Source organism: Grus americana, chromosome 2, assembly GCF_028858705.1.
Source record: "Grus americana isolate bGruAme1 chromosome 2, bGruAme1.mat, whole genome shotgun sequence".
Taxonomy (NCBI): Eukaryota; Metazoa; Chordata; class Aves; order Gruiformes; family Gruidae; genus Grus; species Grus americana.
Genome location: NC_072853.1, coordinates 146,706,791 through 146,727,860, shown reverse-complemented (window position 1 = coordinate 146,727,860; position 21,070 = coordinate 146,706,791). Strand labels below are relative to the sequence as shown.

Below are 21,070 nucleotides of genomic sequence, written 5' to 3'. Positions count from 1 at the left end.
ACTCTCTTTATCAATATATGTCTTACTACTCCAAATAATTAACTCTGGAGGGGGATAGAGACTAACAAATACTTTAATAACTCAAGATGGATGTCTCTCCCAACTTTATAAAATACTTTATACAGAGAGTAAAAAACCAACCCTAATCTTTTCCTAAGGTCAGTTCAAAACTTTTTCACAATACGGGTAGCTTAGCGAAAGCTGAGCATTTTTTGGCATCTACCCAAAATAGAAAGTCACCTGTAGCCCCTTTATATGAGGAAGCTGTATAAGCTTTAGTAAGTGTCATAGCCCATCGCTACTTTTCCAAAGTGAGCGGAATTCTCCCCATGCCTCCACTCTAAGATATTTGAAGAAAAGAACAATACAATATACACTATCTCAGAAGTTATGCAAAGCCAGGCAGAGCAGCAGATAATCTTCATAATGAAATGTATATTATTATCTAAAGAAAAAATAATTTAAAAATCATCAGTCATGTCTATACAATTTTCTCTAATTTTTCTTTTATATAAAAGAAATTTATATATTTAAAAATTATATATATTTCTTTTATATAAAATTAAAAACTAGAGAAAATTATAAAAAGAACAAAAAAGTTTGAAGTTTGTCAGGAATTTTTACCACGACACCAATAAAAAGCACACTGGAAATAATTGCACTGAATTATCTTTCAATTGCGTTTAAATTTATACTTCTGTAAGAAAAAAAAAATCTCCTTTAACTATTACCTCTAGTCCTTTATGTTTAAATTGATTTAAACTTGAATAGGAAAATATTTAAAATTACTTTGTGTAAGACGCCTGTGCAGGCTGACCAGGCGGTACAGAGCTGGCAGATGGAGTAACTGTGCCTTGGCTGAGAGAAGAGAGCTGTTCAGGAGGAAGACTATAGCCTTGAATATGGCCCATCTGTGCACTCCCGGCCACCAAATACGCATTAGTCTGAGGTTGCCCCGGATAAACCTACAAAGTTAAATAAAGGAATATTAAAAATAAAATACAAGAAAATTTAGTATTTAATATCTGACTTTAGAACTTAAAAACACTCTCTCAAACCTTTTATTACAGATGTTTTAATAGAAAGCAACCAATTGCCTTCTATTAAGTGTTGCAGTATGAAAAAATTACCAGGGACACTATTTACATTTCTAACCTCAGGCTCCAGTACCAACAAGGTCAAGTAGTTTACTGGAAAACTTGTATTCCAAATTTTATTTTAGTGACTATCACTTATGCCAATTAAGAGCTTCTACTTTGGTAGGAAAATACTGAAGGATTTAAACCATGTAACAAATAGCAGCGCAAAGCAGAATACTTTCTGATGCCCAGATAACTTTCAGTAAGGAGAATTGTTAAAATGGAAAGACAATAACGCACTATTTTCATGTCATTAGTTAACCTGTCATGTCATGTAACTGTTGAGACTGCCGTTGTAAAATTGTTTGAGTTAGGAAGAAGGGAAAAAGAGGTCTTAAGAAAATTTCATTTGAAAATAAGGTAATGTTTTACAACTAACTAGAGCAAAAGCTTGCTAGTAGGTGTGCAAACTATCTTCTAAATGAAGACTAAATTTCTAAACCCAACTCTTTTGTTCAATCATTATTTGGCTTAACACAAATTACTAGAAGAAATTATCAGGTCTCATGCACAATTGAGTTCATGTAAGTTTACAATATACAGCCCTCCTATCTTAGGGTTCATGAATCTCAGATTGCATATCCATAGAAGGCTTACCAATATTGCAAAAGAATTATAGAAGGCAACAAAAGCATGAGACCCCCTAACTTTTCATAACTTTACACTGGCTCATCTTAACCCCAAAATCCATTTTCTTCCCTTTAAGATTCCCCAGACACATGCCCATTTATAAAACATTAAAATTAATTGATAGGGTCACAACATGATTGCTTATTATATATGAAAGGAAGACAATGTTCCTCTTAATGACACTGCAAAAAACATACATCCTCATCTTAAAAGACACTGAAAGAAAGTACAGATTTTTAGGAAGCTAAAAGAACTAAAACTGCTTCAATGTTTATATAATACTGCATAGGTGTTAATAAGTTGGCTTAATTTTTTTTTACTTGCTCAAAAAGTAAATTATTGAAAAAACAGTTTGAAATGTTACATATTCCTGTAAAGGGGAAAAAAATACAGCAAGTATGCATTAGACTATGGAATTAAATACTTAAATGTTTAAAAGACCTTTTACATGGAAATGCTGCCATGAAAGAATTGTAATTTTTAACTTCAGTAATTTAAATGCTAAATGCACTCTACTGAATTTTCAAAAAAAGGAAAAAAATTTGAGCAAGTTTTGTAAAAAAGCTAGCTCACATGAAAAACTGTTTATCACTAGTAATTTATAAGAAATCAACCACAGTTCAGTATGTACTTGATAACATCAACGGCTATTAAAGGTTACATACATACCTGAGAGCCAGAAACACCAGACGACTGCATATAATACTGTGGGTTTTGTAGTTTTGCATACATGGAATACATCGGGTCTTCATTCATCAATTTGTTATACAAAGAAAGAGCCTCCATTGCTTTAACATTGAGCTCTGAAAGTTCTGAATGTTTCCTAGAAAATATATTTTACAGCTTATTCTACAATTTAGATAACTTCAATACAGAACAGACGATACCGGGAAACCTTCGTGAGGTGTGATAAGCAACATACTCTTACTGCCTGTGAAGTGATGCCTGACAAGTGCCACAATGTCAAACGGTACAATACTATAAAATATTATATGCCTAGGAAAAAACTCTTCAGACCTCCTCCCAGATGAGAAGCTACTAATAAAATACACCTATTTTCTTTGCCAGCATTCACAGACATGATTAAGATATCATTAAGTAACAACAGTGGTCTTTCGAAGAATGAATCTTAATTTGAGTTAAAGCACATGTACTTTTTTTACCTGTCTATATCTTCCAACTTTTCATCTATGAGAGGTCCCATCTGGTGGCACATTGCTAGAATAGAAGGACATTAAAATGTATCAGAATAAGAAAGATTTCCATACTGCAAGTCAGAAAGTATGTTTTTAAAAAAATTATCAGATAGAAATGTGTAGATGCTAGTCCAAAATTTTTTTATAATCTGTATGCCAAAAAAGTTATAGTAACAGTGGCAGCATCACAAACAATTTAAGAATGAGATCCACCAGAAGTTTTCAGTACAGTTTAAAAATAAAATAAAAATACAGCAAAACAAAACACACTTAACATTCAGGGAGCGTAAAATTGAAACTATTTTGCATGAAAAAGTTCAGGCAAATCTGACAGGTGATCTCTTCTTCAAGGAAGAAAATTTGCCACTGAAACCTAGATCACGTGCTCAACTAACATTATTACAAATGAATGGGAAAACAGGTTGCAATAATTGAAGTCATCTGCACATCAAAGACACCAATAGCACATTGCTACCTCACTGAAATCCTAACTGGGGGAAGTGTTTTTTTTTTTCAAACTGCTAATATGTGCAAAAAGCAACTCAACAACTTACTAGAAGTAAAATGGAAAAGCATTAAAATAAATAAAAATGCATCCCCCACCAATTTTCACCACAAGGACATGCTGTTCATGTAATTGCCAAGCAGATCACAGTTAACTAACAGTAAGACTGAGTTTGTCAAATGTAAAACAAACAGACAAGGAAGCTGAAAGGGGATACTACAGTTTAGCCCTATTCCAGAATGCAAAATGTGCCCACTTATCCAAGCAATGAACTATTTAATAATCAAGAGATGTGTTTAATCCCAAGAGCCACTCAACATTCAAACTGAGAGATGAAAAAAAAAGATTCAGCCATCAAATATGACCTATATGCATTATAAGCAGCTCTGGAACACTGTCTTCACTTCCAGTTTTCCCAAATTAGAGATGCAGAAGGTCCTGAAAGCCTCTGGGCCACGATGGGTGAAAGGGCATCACTGATGTGTTCCTTGAGGGCAACTCCAGGTGAAAGAGGAGTTGTGTGAAAGGCACCCATTGCTTCTTTGAACCTGGGATCAGTAATATATTGGCAGAAATGCTAGGAAAAGATGTAAAACCTGGTGTAAGTTCTGCCTATTTTTATGTATAACACAAAGGGCGGTAAAAGACATGACAAGGATTGCTTTAGATGTCTGTATGCTAACACGATGACTGCCCTGCTGCCAACCACAAACCCCAGGGCCCTGAAAGCGTTGAGATGAGCTCTCCAATTTGAATACATTTATGACTGGACATCTGGATGACAGAAGAAAATTAAGTGGTTTTTTGTCAAATGTTGATCAGCACCTGCCACCACTGGTAGCAACCCTAGATCCAACTATCTATAACAAAATTCCCAGAAACGATGCCAAAAATAGTAGCTACCCAAGGCCTACCTGAGTGCAGAGCAAGTGCAGTCTTGAACATGGCATTGAAGAACTATACAGAGCCATATGTTTGGCAAGCGCTCTTGTAGGTAGCTGGGGAGCCATCATCTGACTACACAACAGCTTTCCAATTCTAGGATTAGTCCCACGGTTTAATATAAAATCCATCATTGTTCTAATGATCTCACAATGCATTTTGAAAGGAGATCCTAATGTAAGCCATATCTGGAGGTCGGTTAACAAGCATACCTCTAACTTCTTTGCCTCTGTCCTGGACCAGGAGTAGGCAATCCACTTCTTAGACAACAGCCCCTATAACTATATTTGGTACTTGAAAGAATAAAAACATTCATGTTTCTTTTTACCCCTCCTTTAGCTTTAGTGGAACTAGAATACGTGCAGACACATCACTGATGTATAGTTCCTAGAAAAGGATTCATTTAAAGGTATGATGAACCAGGTGGGTGTGGAAAAATGGGAGATATCTAAAAGCTTACAAGCTTATGCACTTTTTCCCGATTAACTTCTAGAAAGATCTGGAATCTGCCATTTTCTTAACAAAGTCTGGTTCTCTCTGAATTGTCAATTTAAGTCAATGCTCTGTCTCATAATGGGTAAGTTTCGTTACTTCCTTCTCCAAAGTCCCCCTCCAAATTTTTTTTCTGTATCTATCAACCCAGATAGAATGGTCTATAATGCCTCTTTGAAGAGGTAGTCTGAATAATTTGAGTCTAACGGACTAGTGTAATTTGTAGCACTCTTTAAGGTATTTGCTAATATTAAAGTCCTATAAAAATATGCATGCAAGTAAGAAGCATGTGGGAGACCCATAGGTCTATTCTAAACCTCAGTAGTATTTCTGCTTCCTCTCATGCAATTTTCCTTACAGTCCTTTTGCAGCTCATGCTGTGCTACTCTATGGAGGAAAAAACCATGGATGAATAAGACTGAATTAAGTATTCCTGGGTCTTGAAAAGGAAAAGAGTATGGAACACAGTTTCCTTAAGAGAGAAGTGGGCTTGGTTTAATTTAAAATTTTGCACTTCCTTCTCTTAGATGTGGGAAACAGGAAGTGAGAAGATAATTACAGCTCAGGCACTTTTCTCAGGCATGCCTGTGGTGTGCACATGAAGCTGAAGTAGTTTCACCTTAGTTTCAATTTGTTTTGATACAGGTAATTACTAGAGAGGAAAACAACGACAAAAAGACGTACGAGACTTTCTTACCCTCAAGATGAAGCAATTCTGGGAGGTCTGGCTGGTCATCAGACGGATCCGCACTTTGTAACATCTGCAAGAGTTGATCCATTTTATCCTAGAACACAAATTATGTATTTAGGGCATATGTGGGGGAGAATTAACACTTTCAGGATAGTACATTAAAGCAGCTATTTACAACAGACATTTGGATCTCTTGGGACCTGGAAATCATCTAGACTAACTTTAAGAAAATACAAATCAGATGTGCTACTTTACAGGAATGAAGATGCTTGAACAAGGAAAAGCTAAATGGTAAAAATTATTAGTAGTAACAAGTGGAATGTGCAGAATACCCCTTTATTCCTAAAAGTCTTTCTAAACAGTATTTTCTGAGCAGTTTCTATTTTTAAATTCTAGTTATTACATATGCAATACTACCACCTAGTGGGATCAGTGCAAATGTTTTGACAGAATACATTGAAAGAGTACTTTAATAAGAAATGGGTACTTCAAACTAAATTCACTGAAAAACTATCGTGCATTTTCTAAGTGTATGAGGCCTATCAGCACGTAAGCAATGTCATTACTAATATATACGAAAGGGTTTTTTTAAAATCATGTTTGGAGGGGTTACACGGTTGACTTCAGAATAAGTCATCCTTGATTAACCAGTTTAAGTGCAACCCATTTATAAAAATGCAAAATGGTAGAAAATTAACAGGCATAAACTCTTGGAAAAGTGTGTCTTGGAGTGAACTATATTGCTTAACCAAACATTATATGTAAATCATTAAAAATCACTTTTAAAGGCTATTTATTTGATAGGACTCAGCGTAACAGGCCAGAGTTACATAGCTTGTATCAAAGTGGAAACTAAAATCATGTTTTTTCCTCCTTAACCCCAGGAAAGGCAGGAAGAAGCCAAATGAACTACTCCCTTAAAAATTATACTATGATAATTTTAAAAACAAAATAAGACACTAAAACATAAACTAATGTGGAATAACAGAAGACAAAAGCTGGAAGGCACCTCGAGGCAGACCTGAGATAAGCTATTTCAGCAGATTACAAAGTAACTTATAATTCTTGGGAGGAAAAGTATTTGAGGCAGGAGATAAATAGGACTTTAGGAAGGCAGTAACTGATTTTTCATTTCAAAAAACAATGGCAGAACTCAAGTTGAGAAAGAAATGGAAGGTCATGAGAGAGAAAGCAAAAAATTCTGAAGAGAACAGTTTTAAACCTCCTGGGAGAGAAAGAAAAAAAAAAAAAAAAAACCCACCACACAGGGAAAAACATCCTAGGCTGAGAGTCCCTGGGAACTGTGCAGAATCACTGCATTGAGATTGTGCAAATCTCATTAAATATTACTTACAGAGCAACAAAAAGCTCACAGTTTTCAGAGAAGGAAGGAGATCTTTCAGACTGGGGGAAGACAGTGGTGGTTATACTGGAAATAAATCTAAGCCTGTATTCAAGATGGGTATCTCTGAGGTATCCTGAAGTACTTAAAGCAAAACTTGAAAGCAAATGTGCCGCTCCAACCAAGCTTTTAGTTTGGAGGTGAACAGCTGTACAATCCTGGAGTAGTGCCCTAAATGGAATACAGTTTCCAAATTCAGTTTCAGAAATTCCTAAGAACTTCAAGACACATGAACAAATCAGAATACTGCAGATATATATTTTTTTTTTAAATTAAATCAACTTTCCCTTCCCATTCGCTTTTGATTATGTTCTCCTGATATTTCAAATTGTTTTTGAGGTACAGGATGAAAAGGTTAAATGTCACATATTTAAATGTAACAGCAGTTGAAAATCAGTACTCGTATCACACTTACTTCATCAATATAAACTGGTTCAGGCTCAGGTTCTATTGTCTCTACTTGAACTTCATCACTGAACTGCACTGTTTTCTTCTCAGCTTTCACTGTAAGATTAAACAGACAGGTTTTATTTTATAAAATAAAAATAAGCAAAACAACATAAAGGCTATAGAGCTAGCGTGTTGCCTAAGTTCTCTGCATTTGAAACATCTACTGTGAAAATTTTAAAAAAATTAGTATTTTGTTGACTTTTGAAGGACAAAAACATCTCCATAGACTTAAACAATTTTCATAAACAAATCTGTAAATTGCATAAAAATGACATCAGTTCACAAAAGGTCAATAGAAACATGTTTTAGCAAGTAAACGTCTTCATCGTAGCCTCCCTGCATGTAACATACTTATAAGTCATCAGGAAAACAGGCAAAGAGAGAGCGACTGGAAGCAATAGGGCTAATGATTCAAGTTTAAAAAAAAACTGGTAAAATCCTCTATGACAAACTGGAGTCTTCTTTTCTCCAGAGCAAAGCACAGAATTGAACGTTCTCAAATTTTGCTATTTCTTCTCCATCAAATAGTACATACAGAAGCATCTCACTCCTCTGTAGGGGAGGCCACAACAGAAGACCTGCCAAATACTACTCTTATCATACTACTCTTATCAGTTAGTCTTAACATAGAACAGATGACTCGTACAGCATGTAATTCTGGTGAGCTGCTCATACCTTTGGCACACTCATATTGAGATCACAGGAGATTAATCTTGCAAACCCATCAGATTTACAGAAATCAGTTCTAGCATCTCAAAACCTTCTCTAATATTTAGTACTTTTAATAAATATTTAGATTAGGTTAGACTGATATAAACAGATACAAGAAGATAACCAGTATGCAGAAAAAAAAAAAATCTTTCCATTATGCAGACATACATACCTACAGTAGGTAGGTTTCTTGAATTGTTTGAACAGTGGTAATCTCTCTCTGACGCCCATCCGGCCTTCAGTTTTTCCTTGATTAGATATGTACCATTGCAACCAGGCAAAAAGGCAATTTGGAAAAAAACTGCTGTTGCCTACATTTATTTAGGTGTCAATGGAGTTGTTACATGAGTCTCAAGGAAGTTACTGACCAAGTCAGCAGTAGACAGCATCATATTTTTCAGCAGATGCCAACTTGGGCAACCTTGGTCTGACATAAAGATATGACTGTTGTTTTTGAGATAATAGCAAGGGCTCTTCAGTTTTACTTCAAGTATCACATTAACTTGCAACTGAACTCTATCACAAGGGAAAGGAAATAGGGAAAGTTCATCGCTACAGAAATATCCCTTGGGCCCTGGCAAGGCTTAACATATATACGTAAACGTAGTATTACTTACTCATTTCTGGCTCAGCAGAGAGATCAGCTGTTACAAAATTAGATGGAAACAATCCTACACCCTGATGAGTTTCACCTTTCCACCAATTTGGATCACTAAAGATAAAAATAATTAAAAACCCTATACATTAAAAAAAACCACATACTCACATGGAATTTACCTAAGAATTGCACTTTACAAGGCATTTATATTACTTGTACTTAAATACAATTTGTATATACACAGAAATCTTTATACAAGAATCTTTATGCAGCTACATTTGTATGTAAAAATCTAGGAGATAACTAAATAATGTATTAATATGTAAATATATTTTATTGCAGTTGTATTCCAATGTATGCTTCCACATAGCTACTCTCCACTGATTTTTACAGTCTAATATACTTGTAGTAGGCATTCTATATAAATTACCTGTCATCAAGGATAGTTATAAGTTCTCCAGCTTTAAAAGTTAATTCATTGTCTTCAGCAGCCTCAAAATCATAGATTGCACGAACCTTTCGGCCTTCGTGTTTGTGATTTGTTAAAAGGCTTGAGGTGCTCGGATACAAACTGGAAAGCGTTGTTTGCTGTTGCCTTTGCTCTTTTAATGACAGTTCAATAGCTACAAAAGAAGAGTTACTCACATGAAAATTCCCTATAAAAATGGGTTGAATTATATGAAAACTTAACTCTGTGAAAACTTTTAGTATAAATCCATTCCTATTGCATCATAATCAACTTCTGCCTTTCACTTAAAAATAATGGTAAAAACCAAAAAGATGTTTTACAACTGAAGAACACAATTCTGCTCATAGATTTACTGAGGCTTTCAACACGGACAGGATGGATAAATAGCACTTAAGCACAAACACGATAACTCAGTGAAGTCATCCATTTTTTAGTATTATATTATCATCTTGAACTGATGTAAAGTATTTACATTCTTACTAGCATGCACATGATGTTCAACTTTTCCAGATCGCTTGAAACATTAAAAAGATACAGCTGTTCAGGTACACATTGTTCCTCTGTTAGATTAGGAGTCTTTAGCCTGAATTAAGAAAATCAGAGAATCGTACAGATTGGTTGAAGTTGAAGACACCTCTGGAGGCCATCTTGTCCAATCCCCTGCTCAAGTAGGGCCACGTAGAGCTGGCTGCCAAGGATCATGTCCAGACGGCTTTTGAATATCTCCAAGGATGGAGACTCCACAACCTCCCTGGCCAACCTGTGCCAGTGCTCAGTCACCCTCACAGTAAATAAGTGCCTCCTTAATTCATAATTAAGAAAAAAAAAATTTGCTTAGACAAGCAAAATTCTGTCCATTCCTGTTCCCTCCCTATCATTCCTTGAGTAATTTTACATTTCTTGGTCATTTTCAGTTAAGGTTGACTGAACAGAAAGGTTTCACTCATATGAAACTCCTCCAAGTTTGTGGAAAAAATGATCATGTTTAAGAAGGGACAGAGTGGGACACAAAAAACAAAAGAACAAACATTAGAGAACCCATGCAGAATCTGAACCTTTAAGAAACAAATGCCTTGAAAAGTAGACTTTGGTGGATCAACCAAATCACTATTAGTAACGTATACAGATGGGCTAATGGTAATTTAAATAAATCAATGTTATATTAGATAATAGCTAAATAAAAAAAATATTCTATCAAAGATGAGAAACTGCAAACATCCACCAACTACTAGCACAACAACTTCACTCATACTCAAAGCCATGCCACACACAAGGGCTAACATTCGATGTCTTTCCATTGCTGAAGTTTGACCTCAAGAAACAGTATCTAAACCACAAAGATCAATCCACTCTAAGAATAAGTCTTCGCACATCTGGTATAGGATCATTAGATGACCTTTAAATATACCTTAGTACAACAGTAAATCAAAAGAAACAAACCTAGTTTTGTTTACAGGGACTGCAGTGAGACATTTAACAGCCACTTACGCTTACAGCAATCAAAGCCTTAAAGTATAGTACAGAAGCAGTATTCAAAGAAATAAAAGTTTTAAGTAATACCAAGTTATACCCAAAATGCTGAATACAACTGTGCATACAACTTATACTATAATCCTTATTTGCTCCTTCTATCAAATGCTTAAATTGCAAATGAATGTGCTTCACTTGCCCCAGGATGAAGGAAAATGCAAGTGCAGAACTTGTATCAAACATTTCCATATTGGAGCATGTCCTTCACATGAGATTTTGCAAATTTTTTACTCTGTTGTTTCAGTTTGGCAAGGGGGAAAAAAAAGTTAAAACCAGGATATTTTCATATTTTTTACCCATAGGATAGTTTTAATCTCTAACACTCTAGGAAGGGTACAAAACAAAAGGAATAGAAATCATAACCACAATTCATAAATATACTATTCATGTAGAGGAAGGAAGCAAAACATTTGTTCCTGCTTTATTAGATATTTACTAATATATTCATCAGGTCAGCAAGTAAACACACTCACCTTTAGCTAAATCCTCCTCTTCCTTTTTGTTGGCTACTGTACCAGGATCTTTGGCAACTAGAGCTGGACTTGCTTTTGCCTGTTCAGCAGCCTAGCCAAAAGTGAAAGATGTAAAAATGAATTCAACAAAATACTGACAATGCATTAAGTTCACTGTTTTGATTTGTATTCATCTGCAATATAGAATCTAAAGTAAATTAGAACATTTCATGCCTCAGAGGAATGTTTTATTAAGACAAGAGAGATTTCATTTTGTTTGCCAAATACATTATAGAATTCAAGACTACAAACTGTAAAATACAGAGCAGAGGATAAAAAGAATTTGTGATACCCTTTAAGAACAAGCACAAATTTAATATACCTGTGAACCAATAGCTGGGAAAGTAACTCCTTGCTCCTTAAGATTTTTTATCATAGCAGATATTAAACTAAGCTGTGGGTCATTCTTGAATTCATCAGTCCATTCCACCATAAGGGCTTTCAGCTTTTCACAAACTTTTGGATGACCCTGCAAAGCACAGTAGAAACTAGTTAAATAACGTAGGAATCTGTTCTTAATTCCTTACTTTCAAATAATTTCATGTTACTGTCAATATAAACTAAATAGACATTTTATTTTGAAGTCAAGTGTATCACTAAGGGATATCTTTATTAGAAAGGGAGAATAGTACACCAGCATTGCGTTCGTACTAGTACAATATGTACTAGGCCCAAAATAAAGTAAAACGAGGTTATATAAAAGCCCCGTATTATCTCCTTTTCACCACATCTGTAGTCTGTGTTTCACTGCTGTTATTTAATGTGAAAATTAATTTGCATATTTATAAATTAACACATCACACCTCCCCTGAACAGAATACATAAGTAACTGTAGTGTGAAGTGGAATTCAGGAAGTTCTTTCTCACAGCCAGTCTTCCCAGTAATCATGTATCCTTCCCCGCCCACCAAATTTCCAGTATTCCAAAAGTAGATTCTATTCTGCTTTCAGATTACCCCAATTCTCTGATTTAGCTTTTCTATGAATTGTATAAACAAATGCACTACGTTACCTTATTCAACACATTGCTTACTTCACTGGCAAAATCTCTTGAACAGACTTCTAAATGAAAGATTTTACCACAGTTTGACACACATGCTCCTAGAAGCTAAAAAAAGAAGGATTAATACCCAGAGAAGATTTTTTACAATATAACTTTTCAGGAATGAAAAGCACTACATTAAAAAGAACCTACTGTTAATGCTTGCATAGCAACATGGGGATCTTTATGGTTCACTCTCTTCATAATAGAACGGAGACAGTCTTTAGGCCTAAAAAAAAAAAAAGACAGTTTTTAAAAAATGTAATGGAATGAACATTTCCTATTGCACACATGACAATGCATGACACCATTAACAGAGAGCAAGCTCTCCCAAACATCATCAATAAATTATTTAGTAGATTTAAGTGCAACATTAAAAAAATAAATTAACACCATTAACAGTTGTAGCCATTTCTATCTGTAGGATTGCTAGCTTTCTTAGCTAGTTTCTTTCAAAACCTCTCAGTAAGTTACATTACCTTTTGTAGTTAGTGAGAATTACTGTAAATACTCCAGAAACACATAAAATCCCTTACGATTAGAGAACTGCAAGTCTTTGCAGTCCATGCACCTACTCCTCTGTATTTGGCATACATATCTAAGAACATTTGTGGCTTTAAACTAAAGTTGCCAGGGGAGGGGAACCTCAGTCCATCCCACTCCTACCAGTTTGATGCTGGCCAGCGCCAGCACTAAATGCCCAGAGCTGGGAGAAGGATCACAGGTCAGTGGGAGAGCACCTGAAATGCAGCACAAAGGAATTCCACACATTCCAGCCAGTCAGCCAGCTTCATCGGGGGCCCAATTGAAATGCCTCTTGCAAACGCACGTAGCATGGGGAATAAACAAGAAGAGTTGGAGATTTGCACACATCTGCAGGGCTGTGATATTACTGGCACCATGGAGACGTGGTGGGATGACTCCTGTGACTGGAGTGTTGGAATGGAAGGATTCAGGGTCTTTAGGAAGGACAGGCAGGGGAGAGGAGGAGAGGGTGTTGCCCTCTATGTCAATGACCAGCTGGAGTGCATGGAGCTCCATTTGGGGATGGATGAGGAGCTGACCAAGAGCTTATGGGTCAGGATTAAAGGAAGGGCAGGGACAGGGAACATTATAGTGGGGGTCTGCTACAGGCCACCCAACTAGCAAGACCAAGGAGATGAGGCCCTCTATGGACAGATAGGAGCAGCCTCACGTTCACAAGCCCTGGTCCTTACGGGGGACCTCAACCACCCCAATATCTGTTGGAGGGACAACACAGCAGGGCATAAGCAACCCAGGAGGTTCCTGGAATGCATTGATGATAACTTCCTTCTCCAAGTGATAGAAGAGCCATTAAGGAGAGGTGCCATGTTGGACCTTGTTCTCACCAACATAACAAGGAGGGGCGGGTGGGGAATGTGAAGCTCAAGGGCAGCCTTGGCTGCAGTGACACCATGAAATAGTGGAGTTCAAGATCCTCAGGGCAGCGAGGAGGGTGGACAGCAAGCTCACTGCCTCGGACTTCAGGAGAGCAGACTTTGGCCTCTTCAGGGATCTGCTTGATAGAATACCATGGGACAAAGCCTGAGAGGGAAGAGGGGCCCAAGACAGCTGGTTAGTATTCAAGGATCACCTCCTCCAAGCGATGCATCCCAACAAAGAGGAAGTCAGGCAAAAACGCCTGGAGGCCTGCATGGATGAACAAGGAGCTCCTGGACAAACTCAAACACCAAAAAGAAGCCTACAGAGGGTAGAAGCAAGGGCAGGTAGCCTGGGCAAGGTAAATCTGGCCAGGGATGTCAAGGGCAACAAGAAAAGCTTCTATAGGTACATGAGTGATAAAAGGTAGACTAGGGAAAATGCAGGCCCTCTCTGGAAGGAAACAAGAGACCTGGTAACCCAGGACATGGAGAAGGCTGAGAAGAGGTTTTTGCTTCAGTCGTCACTGGCAAGTGCTCTAGCCACACTGCCCAAGTCACAGAAGGCAAAGGCAGGGACTGCCCACTGTAAAGGAAGATCAGGTTCAAGATCATCTAAGGAATCAGAAGGTGCATGAAGATGCATCCACGGGTCCTGAGGGAACTGGCGGATGAAGTTGCTAAGCCACTATCCATCATACCTGAGAAGTCGTAGCATTCCGGTGAAGTTCCCACTTACTGGAAAAGGGGAAACATAACCCCCATTTTTAAAAAGGGGAGAAAAGGAAGATCCAGGGAACTACAGGCCAGTCAGTCTCACCTCTGTGCCTGGCAAGATCATGGAGCGAATCGGTATTGGGACCAATGCTGTTTAACATCTTTGTCAGGGACATGGACAGTGGGATTTAGTGCGCCCTCAGCAAGTTTGCCGACAACACCAAGCTGTGTGGTGCGGTCGACACACTGGAGGGAAGGGATGCCATCCAGAAGGACCTTGACAGGCCTGAGAGGTGGGCCCATGCGAACTGCATGAAGTTCAACAAGGCCAAGTGCAAGGTCCTGCACGTGGGCTGGCACAATCCCAAGCACAACTAGAGGCTGGGAGGAGAATGGATTGAGAGCAGCCCTGAGGTGAGGGACTTGGGGATGTTGGTGAAAAAGAAGCTCAACATGACCTGGCAATGTGCACTTGCAGCCCAGAAAGCCAACCATATCCTGGGTTGCATCAAAAGAAGCATGACCAGCAGGTCAAGGGAGGTGATTCTGCCCATCTACTCAGCTCTCGTGAGACCCCACCTGGAGTACTGCATCCAGCTCTGGGGTCCACAGGACAAGAAAGACATTGAGCTGTTGCAGCGAGTTCAGAGGAGGGTCACAAAGGCGATCAGAAGGCTGGAGCACCTCTTCTATGAAGACAGGCTGAGAGAGTTGTGATTGTTCAACCTGGAGAAGAGAAGGCTCCGGGGAGACCTTAGAGCAGCTTTCCAGTACCTAAAGGGTCCTACAAGAAAGCTAGAGAGGGACTGTTTACAAGGGCATGGAGTGACAGGACAAGGAGTAATGGATTTAAACTGAAGGAGGGTAGGTTTAGATTAGATATTAGGAAGAAATTCTTTACTGTGAGGGTGGTGAGACACTGGAACAGGTTGCCCAGAGAAGTTGTGGATGCCCTCTCCCTGGAGGTGTTTAAGGCCAGGTTGGATGGGGCTTTGGGCAACCTAGTCTAGTGGAGGGTGTCCCCGCCTATGGTGGCGGGGCGGGGGGGGGGGGGGGGTTGGAACTAGGTGATCTTGAAGGTTCCTTCCAATCCAAATCATTCTGTGATTCTATGATTCTGATGAACGCATATTCAAGAACTAACATGAAACTTAGCTATAAGCTACACCACTGCTTGGCTATACTATATCTGGAAGCGTCTACATTTTACAGAAATGTCCACTTCATGTTTACTAATATTAACTATAGAAAGCATTCATACAGCAAGACTACATATCACTCAGTGTATACCTTCATATAACCAATTATTACAAACGAACGCTATAAGGCAAGAACTGCCTGTGATCTATTAATTATGCAAGACTTCTCATATGTTCACTTTAATTGAGAAAGAATGCATGCTAATATTTCCAGAAATAACTGCTTTTTTAAAACATTGATTTATGAGTAGGACTATCAATATAATATGCGCACAAGCACAAAAAAGTGCATGTCCATTAATTCTTAAGCCCGTATTTCTAATGGTAGGATGCAGGATCAAGAGCTTAGCAGTTCAGGACTAGGACCATTAGCCTAGGATTTTTTTATTAAGGAATCCAAAGTTGTATTAAAAAGTAATAAAGTAAAAGAAAGCCTCAAAACCAAATGATCTTCCACATGTGTCAAGTACAACTTTGAAAAGGTAAAAAACCCAACAAGAAACCCCTCAGTAATTCATAAGAATGCCTTAAAAAAAAATCTATTTGCTCATATATTTAATAGAAACGATCAATATTTGAGCGTTAATTTTTTAACATACTCAAATGTTTAAAAAAATCTTTTGATTACATCTACATGAAAAAAAATAATCCTGGCTGAACAATGTTTAGTCACATAGACTATGAATTTTTATTCCAGACATCTTTACTTCAAATTAATTCATCATACAATTTAGTTTGTAAATTATGAGAAACACTATGCAGAAATCAGAGGGATGGCACACACCCCACAAGAATAGAATTCTATTTATTAGGCATCTCTCCAGACCATGCTACACAAATATTGGGTGGCAGTTCTGCTCCAATGATTCTACAATCAAAATTTCAGAGGCAGCACAGAGCATGGGAATAACAAATCAGTAGGGGAAAATAGGGCAAGATACAATAGAAGCTATGGTATTATATACTAATACATCAAAAAAAAATTCACAATAAATTTCAGTTTTAGTTTTAAAAAGTAAAGAATAATGTATTTGATTGTATTTTATTTAACAAAGGCAAAATTAACAGCAATTGGAATCTAAAATACAACTCTGCACAAAATATGTCATATCTTTTCAGGAATTTAATGTTCATTTACAATCTAAGGTAGCTGAATGTGGGGCTCAAGACTACACAGGTGACTCAATTTTCCTCCTTACTCCTTTAGAAACAAGCTAGTCAAAGAGCTTCCTGATCAGCCTATTAGACATATGTAAAACGCTACTGAGATTGGGTAACCCGGGGGGTGGGGGGGAGTTAGTTTGGAAGACTATCAAGTAAGCAACGTTACTGTTCTCTCTTGTATGAACAGGCACAAAAACAACCAAAGAAGAATCAGCTAACCAGAATACTGACTCACTGAGGGAGTGACTAATCCATGAGGAATCAGGACAAAGTTAGGCAAGCAGCAATATAGACAAACCATTTCTCAATGACAATTTTTCAATACCCACCCCCACCCCCAATGGAGAATGCTGCAGTGAACGTTTCTGTTTTCTCAACCGTTGGTGTCTTCTCACAGTTGCTGACTTAATTATTTTTTTTTCAGCCATCATTTTTATTAAGTAACTTTTCTGGAGAAAAACTAAAATTGTGATAGTTTCAGACATAAAGACTGAGATGTCTCATTAAGTTAACACAAAAGGTACAAGAATCTCAAAGCCAAATGCAAACAGAATTAGACACACGAACAGGCTAGCAATAAACTGACTGAGAAGGGGGTGGTGCTTCATGCTAAAATATACCATATGTGGCCTTTAATTTTCCCTTTTATTCTGCTTAATAAATCATTCAAATTTTATAACCTTATTTTACTCAGAGCTGAAAAACTATTGATTCAGTTGTGTAAGCATTTGCACTGCAGAAAACCAACAGTATCCAAAAATCTATACCTTTCCTGTAGTCAGATGATTTAAAATGCCAGTCAAATGCGACAAAAGTTTTTACAATAAACGAGTTTTCAATAATGCTGTAGAAAACCAGAAAAAAAGATTGAATCTAATAATTAAACCTTTGGTTTAATCCTGTTTCCATGTTGGAAAGGCAACTTGCTCACTGAACTACCAGTATTGCCAAAAAATGGGATGCAAACAATGTAATATGCAACTGTTGAGCTGTATGATTTCCTAAAATAAATTCAGAGATTAAAGAAACATGATTGTCTCATAATTAGACAAATTTTAGACCACCTTAAGAACCTGATACACAAAATGTGTAGAAAGTATCATTAATTCCACACTACAGATGGCAATACTTTATTTATGCTATTGTAAAAAACTACATATTATTAAAAATATTGCTGAATTTACTGTCCTTTCAGCATTTTCTATGAAAATTCTGGCATCAACTCTAATCAATTAGAATTTGAAATTCACAAAAAACTAAAGAAAATAGAGAGAGAGATTCAGCGGAATTCTAGCTTGTTAAAACTTGTTTTAGTTGGTTGAATTAAGGGAAGAAAGATAACATTTTTAGCTATTGGCGATTCTCTGTAACCAAGGTATTACAATATAAAATTAACAGTAGCAATTCTGTTACTGAACTGTAACTAATTTATCTTAATAGAAAATGTAGCACCTTTGTAGCATATCAGGTTTCCAACAATTACTCTGGATGCAAACAAGTTGTTGGCAAACCTAAATGAGACAATGTGTCATGTAACACTATGGGACAAAAAGTGCCACTTAATGAGGAATAGTCTTCGAGTCTACCATGGCTTCACAGGTGTAGGACAATCTACATCTAAAATGCTGCAGTCATGCAATGGAGATTATAGACTGGTACAAAGATGGCTCATAAAGCGGAGATTTTATAATTTAAACTTCTGCAAAGAACAGTAAGAGCTTGTATTGGACCAGAAATGCTTCAAAGATTAAAGCAGATCCCAGTTAAGAAGACTAGCATCCTTGCCACAAGAACTTAAACTGTAGGAGAATTTCAAACACAAACACTGTAGCGTATCTGATTTAAACTTAATAGGGAACTTTGTCTTGCCTTACTTTGCTATGGCATGACATAATCCACAAAAACAAAGAAAACCCCCTATCAGCAAGTTTTAACAGAATCTGAATTTAAGCAATGAGTCAGCTGGCAGCATATTACAAGCAGGGTAAGTATTACAAAGGTTAAAGTCACAGCCACGATAAAACCACTGTTTTATTTAAAACAAAAACAAACAACCAAACACAAACACAAAAACCCAAAAACAAACAAACAAAACCCACAAATCATAACAGAAATTCCAGCTGTCCCAGAGAAATTTAGCTGCACATTACCAGAAGATCTCTAGCTTTGTCTGTACTTCCAAGCAGCTGTCTCTTACAGTTAAACACATTTGAGCACTGTTCAGGCTAAGTTGTGAGACTAAATCTTGCCAATGGAAATGCTTTCAGTGATTAAATAGAATCCTGAAGCCTTCGATAGTATAGTTATTGTTACAGGCTCAGCATCAACATGCACAAAGAGCAGAAATGCAGTTTTACATATACAGACTAATATGAAACGTTAACAACTTGCCAGCTGTTATCTTAACTACAGTTATACACAACAGCACAGAAGTCCTGGTATGCCATGCTATTTACAATTACCCCTCTAGAGACCATCTCTAATCCCAAGGAATAAGCTTAATTGCAAACCAGCCCTTTGGAACAAAGGTCCCAGGTGGGAATTTGCTGTCTGGCTTCTCATAGCATTTCCCACAGCCTTACAAGGCAATCCAAGTCATTCTCAGAAAAGCCTTTCACTATACAGCAGCAATGGCACAACTCTCTTTTTGAGGCTATTCCTTACCTGAATTGTTACAGGGAATTATTCAGAGAACATGTATTTAAAACATTTCCAAAGCCTAACACTACACTGAAATAATGTCTTTAAACTGTATTTTTTCTTTGCTAACTCAAATTATACTTTAACTTTTCATGTCAAAAAAACAAGTGCGTGCATAAAGCCTATGGGAGCACTCAGTAAAGAATCAATAATGGAAACATTAGCAGCCCATATTAAGATGTGCTTAATTTAATATCACATGTTCAAAATGTACATTTATCAAAGTTCTGATGTCAGAGAATAGCTTCTCAAAACAAAGGGAAGAAACACAGAACCTCATTGCTTTCTGTGACAAAGACACTGATGGTCTGGTGGTGAGGACAAAGGAAGGGCAGCAGATGCTTTATACCTCGATTTCAGAAAAGTTTCGACCAACAGTTGAACTTCATATAGTCTCCTTATCACCCAACCGGTGAAATATGGGCTGGATAAAAGGATGATAAGGTGGGTGGAAAACTGGCTGGCCTCCTAAGCTCAAAGAATTGTCACCAGTGGTGCAAATTCCAGCTAGTGGGCAGTAACGAGTGGGGTCCCTCAGGGATCTCTGCTGGGACCAACACTGCTAAATGTCTTCACTAATAACCTGAATGACGGGAGGCAGTGTGCTCTCAGCAACTTTGCTGACAACAGCAAATTGGGGGGAGCAATCAATATACCGGAGGGCAGGGCTACTATTCAGTGGGACCTGGACAGGCTGGAGAAATGGGCAGACTGGAACTTCATCAAGTTCAACAAGAGCAAGAGCAAGGTGTTGCATTTCGGATGGTCTGCATCAGCAAAGACCAGGAGCTGACCACCTAAACAGCAGCTCCGCAGGAAAGGATCTGCAGGTCCTATTGGGTGACAGGTGTCAGCAGTGCAGCCTGGCAGCAAAGACAACCAACTGCATCCTGGGTCAAACAAGTGGTCAGCGCAGCCAACAGGGCCAATAAGTGATCCTTCCCCTCCGTTCTGCACTTGTAAGAGTGCATCTGGGGTGCTTTATCCAGTTTGGGGCTCCCCAGTGCAAGAAGGGTATTGATGCACAGCAGTAAGTCCAATGGAGGGCTGCCAGGATGGTCAGAGGAGAGTCGCATGCAAGGAGAGATGGACAACTGCTTTCGGTTTTGAGAAGAGTGGACGAAAAGGGGATCTTACTGCTTTCTACAACTAGTTAATCAGAGAATACACAGAAGACGCAGCTAGACTCTTCCTCAGAACTGCACAGTCATAGGACAAGATGCAACAGGCAAGTTGGAACAGGGGAAATTGTAATCAGATTGTAGGATTATTTATTTACTTACTTACTGTAAGGTAGTTAAATACTAAAATACTGAAACATGTTGCCCATGGAGGCTGTGGAAACTCTGACCTTGGAGGCATTCAAGATTCGACACGGTCCTGAGCAACCTGATCTAATTAGACCTGTTTTGAACTGGGGGGTTGGACTAGATGACCTCTGGAGGTCATTTCCAACCTAGATTATGGTTCTGTAAGAAAAATCCCTCATGAAGTCTCCTGGGTTTACAGTGACACTACTAAAACATATCAGTTTGTTTATTCTGTGACATTGGTGAAAAGCTGCTGTACAGCAAGTCCTAAT

The 21,070-nt window shown here is 37.7% G+C and overlaps 1 protein-coding gene across 2 annotated transcripts in view; it reads right to left on the bottom strand.

Moving 5' to 3' along the window:
* STAM (signal transducing adaptor molecule) overlaps positions 1-21,070 on the bottom strand; it is a 34,192-nt gene that overhangs the window by 3,327 nt on the left and 9,795 nt on the right. For both annotated transcript variants that reach the window (XM_054816694.1, XM_054816695.1), the window contains exons 3-13: positions 12,462-12,537; positions 12,279-12,374; positions 11,590-11,736; positions 11,229-11,319; positions 9,187-9,379; positions 8,776-8,870; positions 7,413-7,501; positions 5,602-5,689; positions 2,933-2,987; positions 2,439-2,592; positions 790-965 (exon numbers count right to left, since the gene is read on the bottom strand). In XM_054816694.1, coding sequence (XP_054672669.1) covers positions 790-965; positions 2,439-2,592; positions 2,933-2,987; positions 5,602-5,689; positions 7,413-7,501; positions 8,776-8,870; positions 9,187-9,379; positions 11,229-11,319; positions 11,590-11,736; positions 12,279-12,374; positions 12,462-12,537 — 1,260 coding nt within the window. The remainder of the gene's footprint in view (positions 1-789; positions 966-2,438; positions 2,593-2,932; positions 2,988-5,601; positions 5,690-7,412; positions 7,502-8,775; positions 8,871-9,186; positions 9,380-11,228; positions 11,320-11,589; positions 11,737-12,278; positions 12,375-12,461; positions 12,538-21,070) is intronic.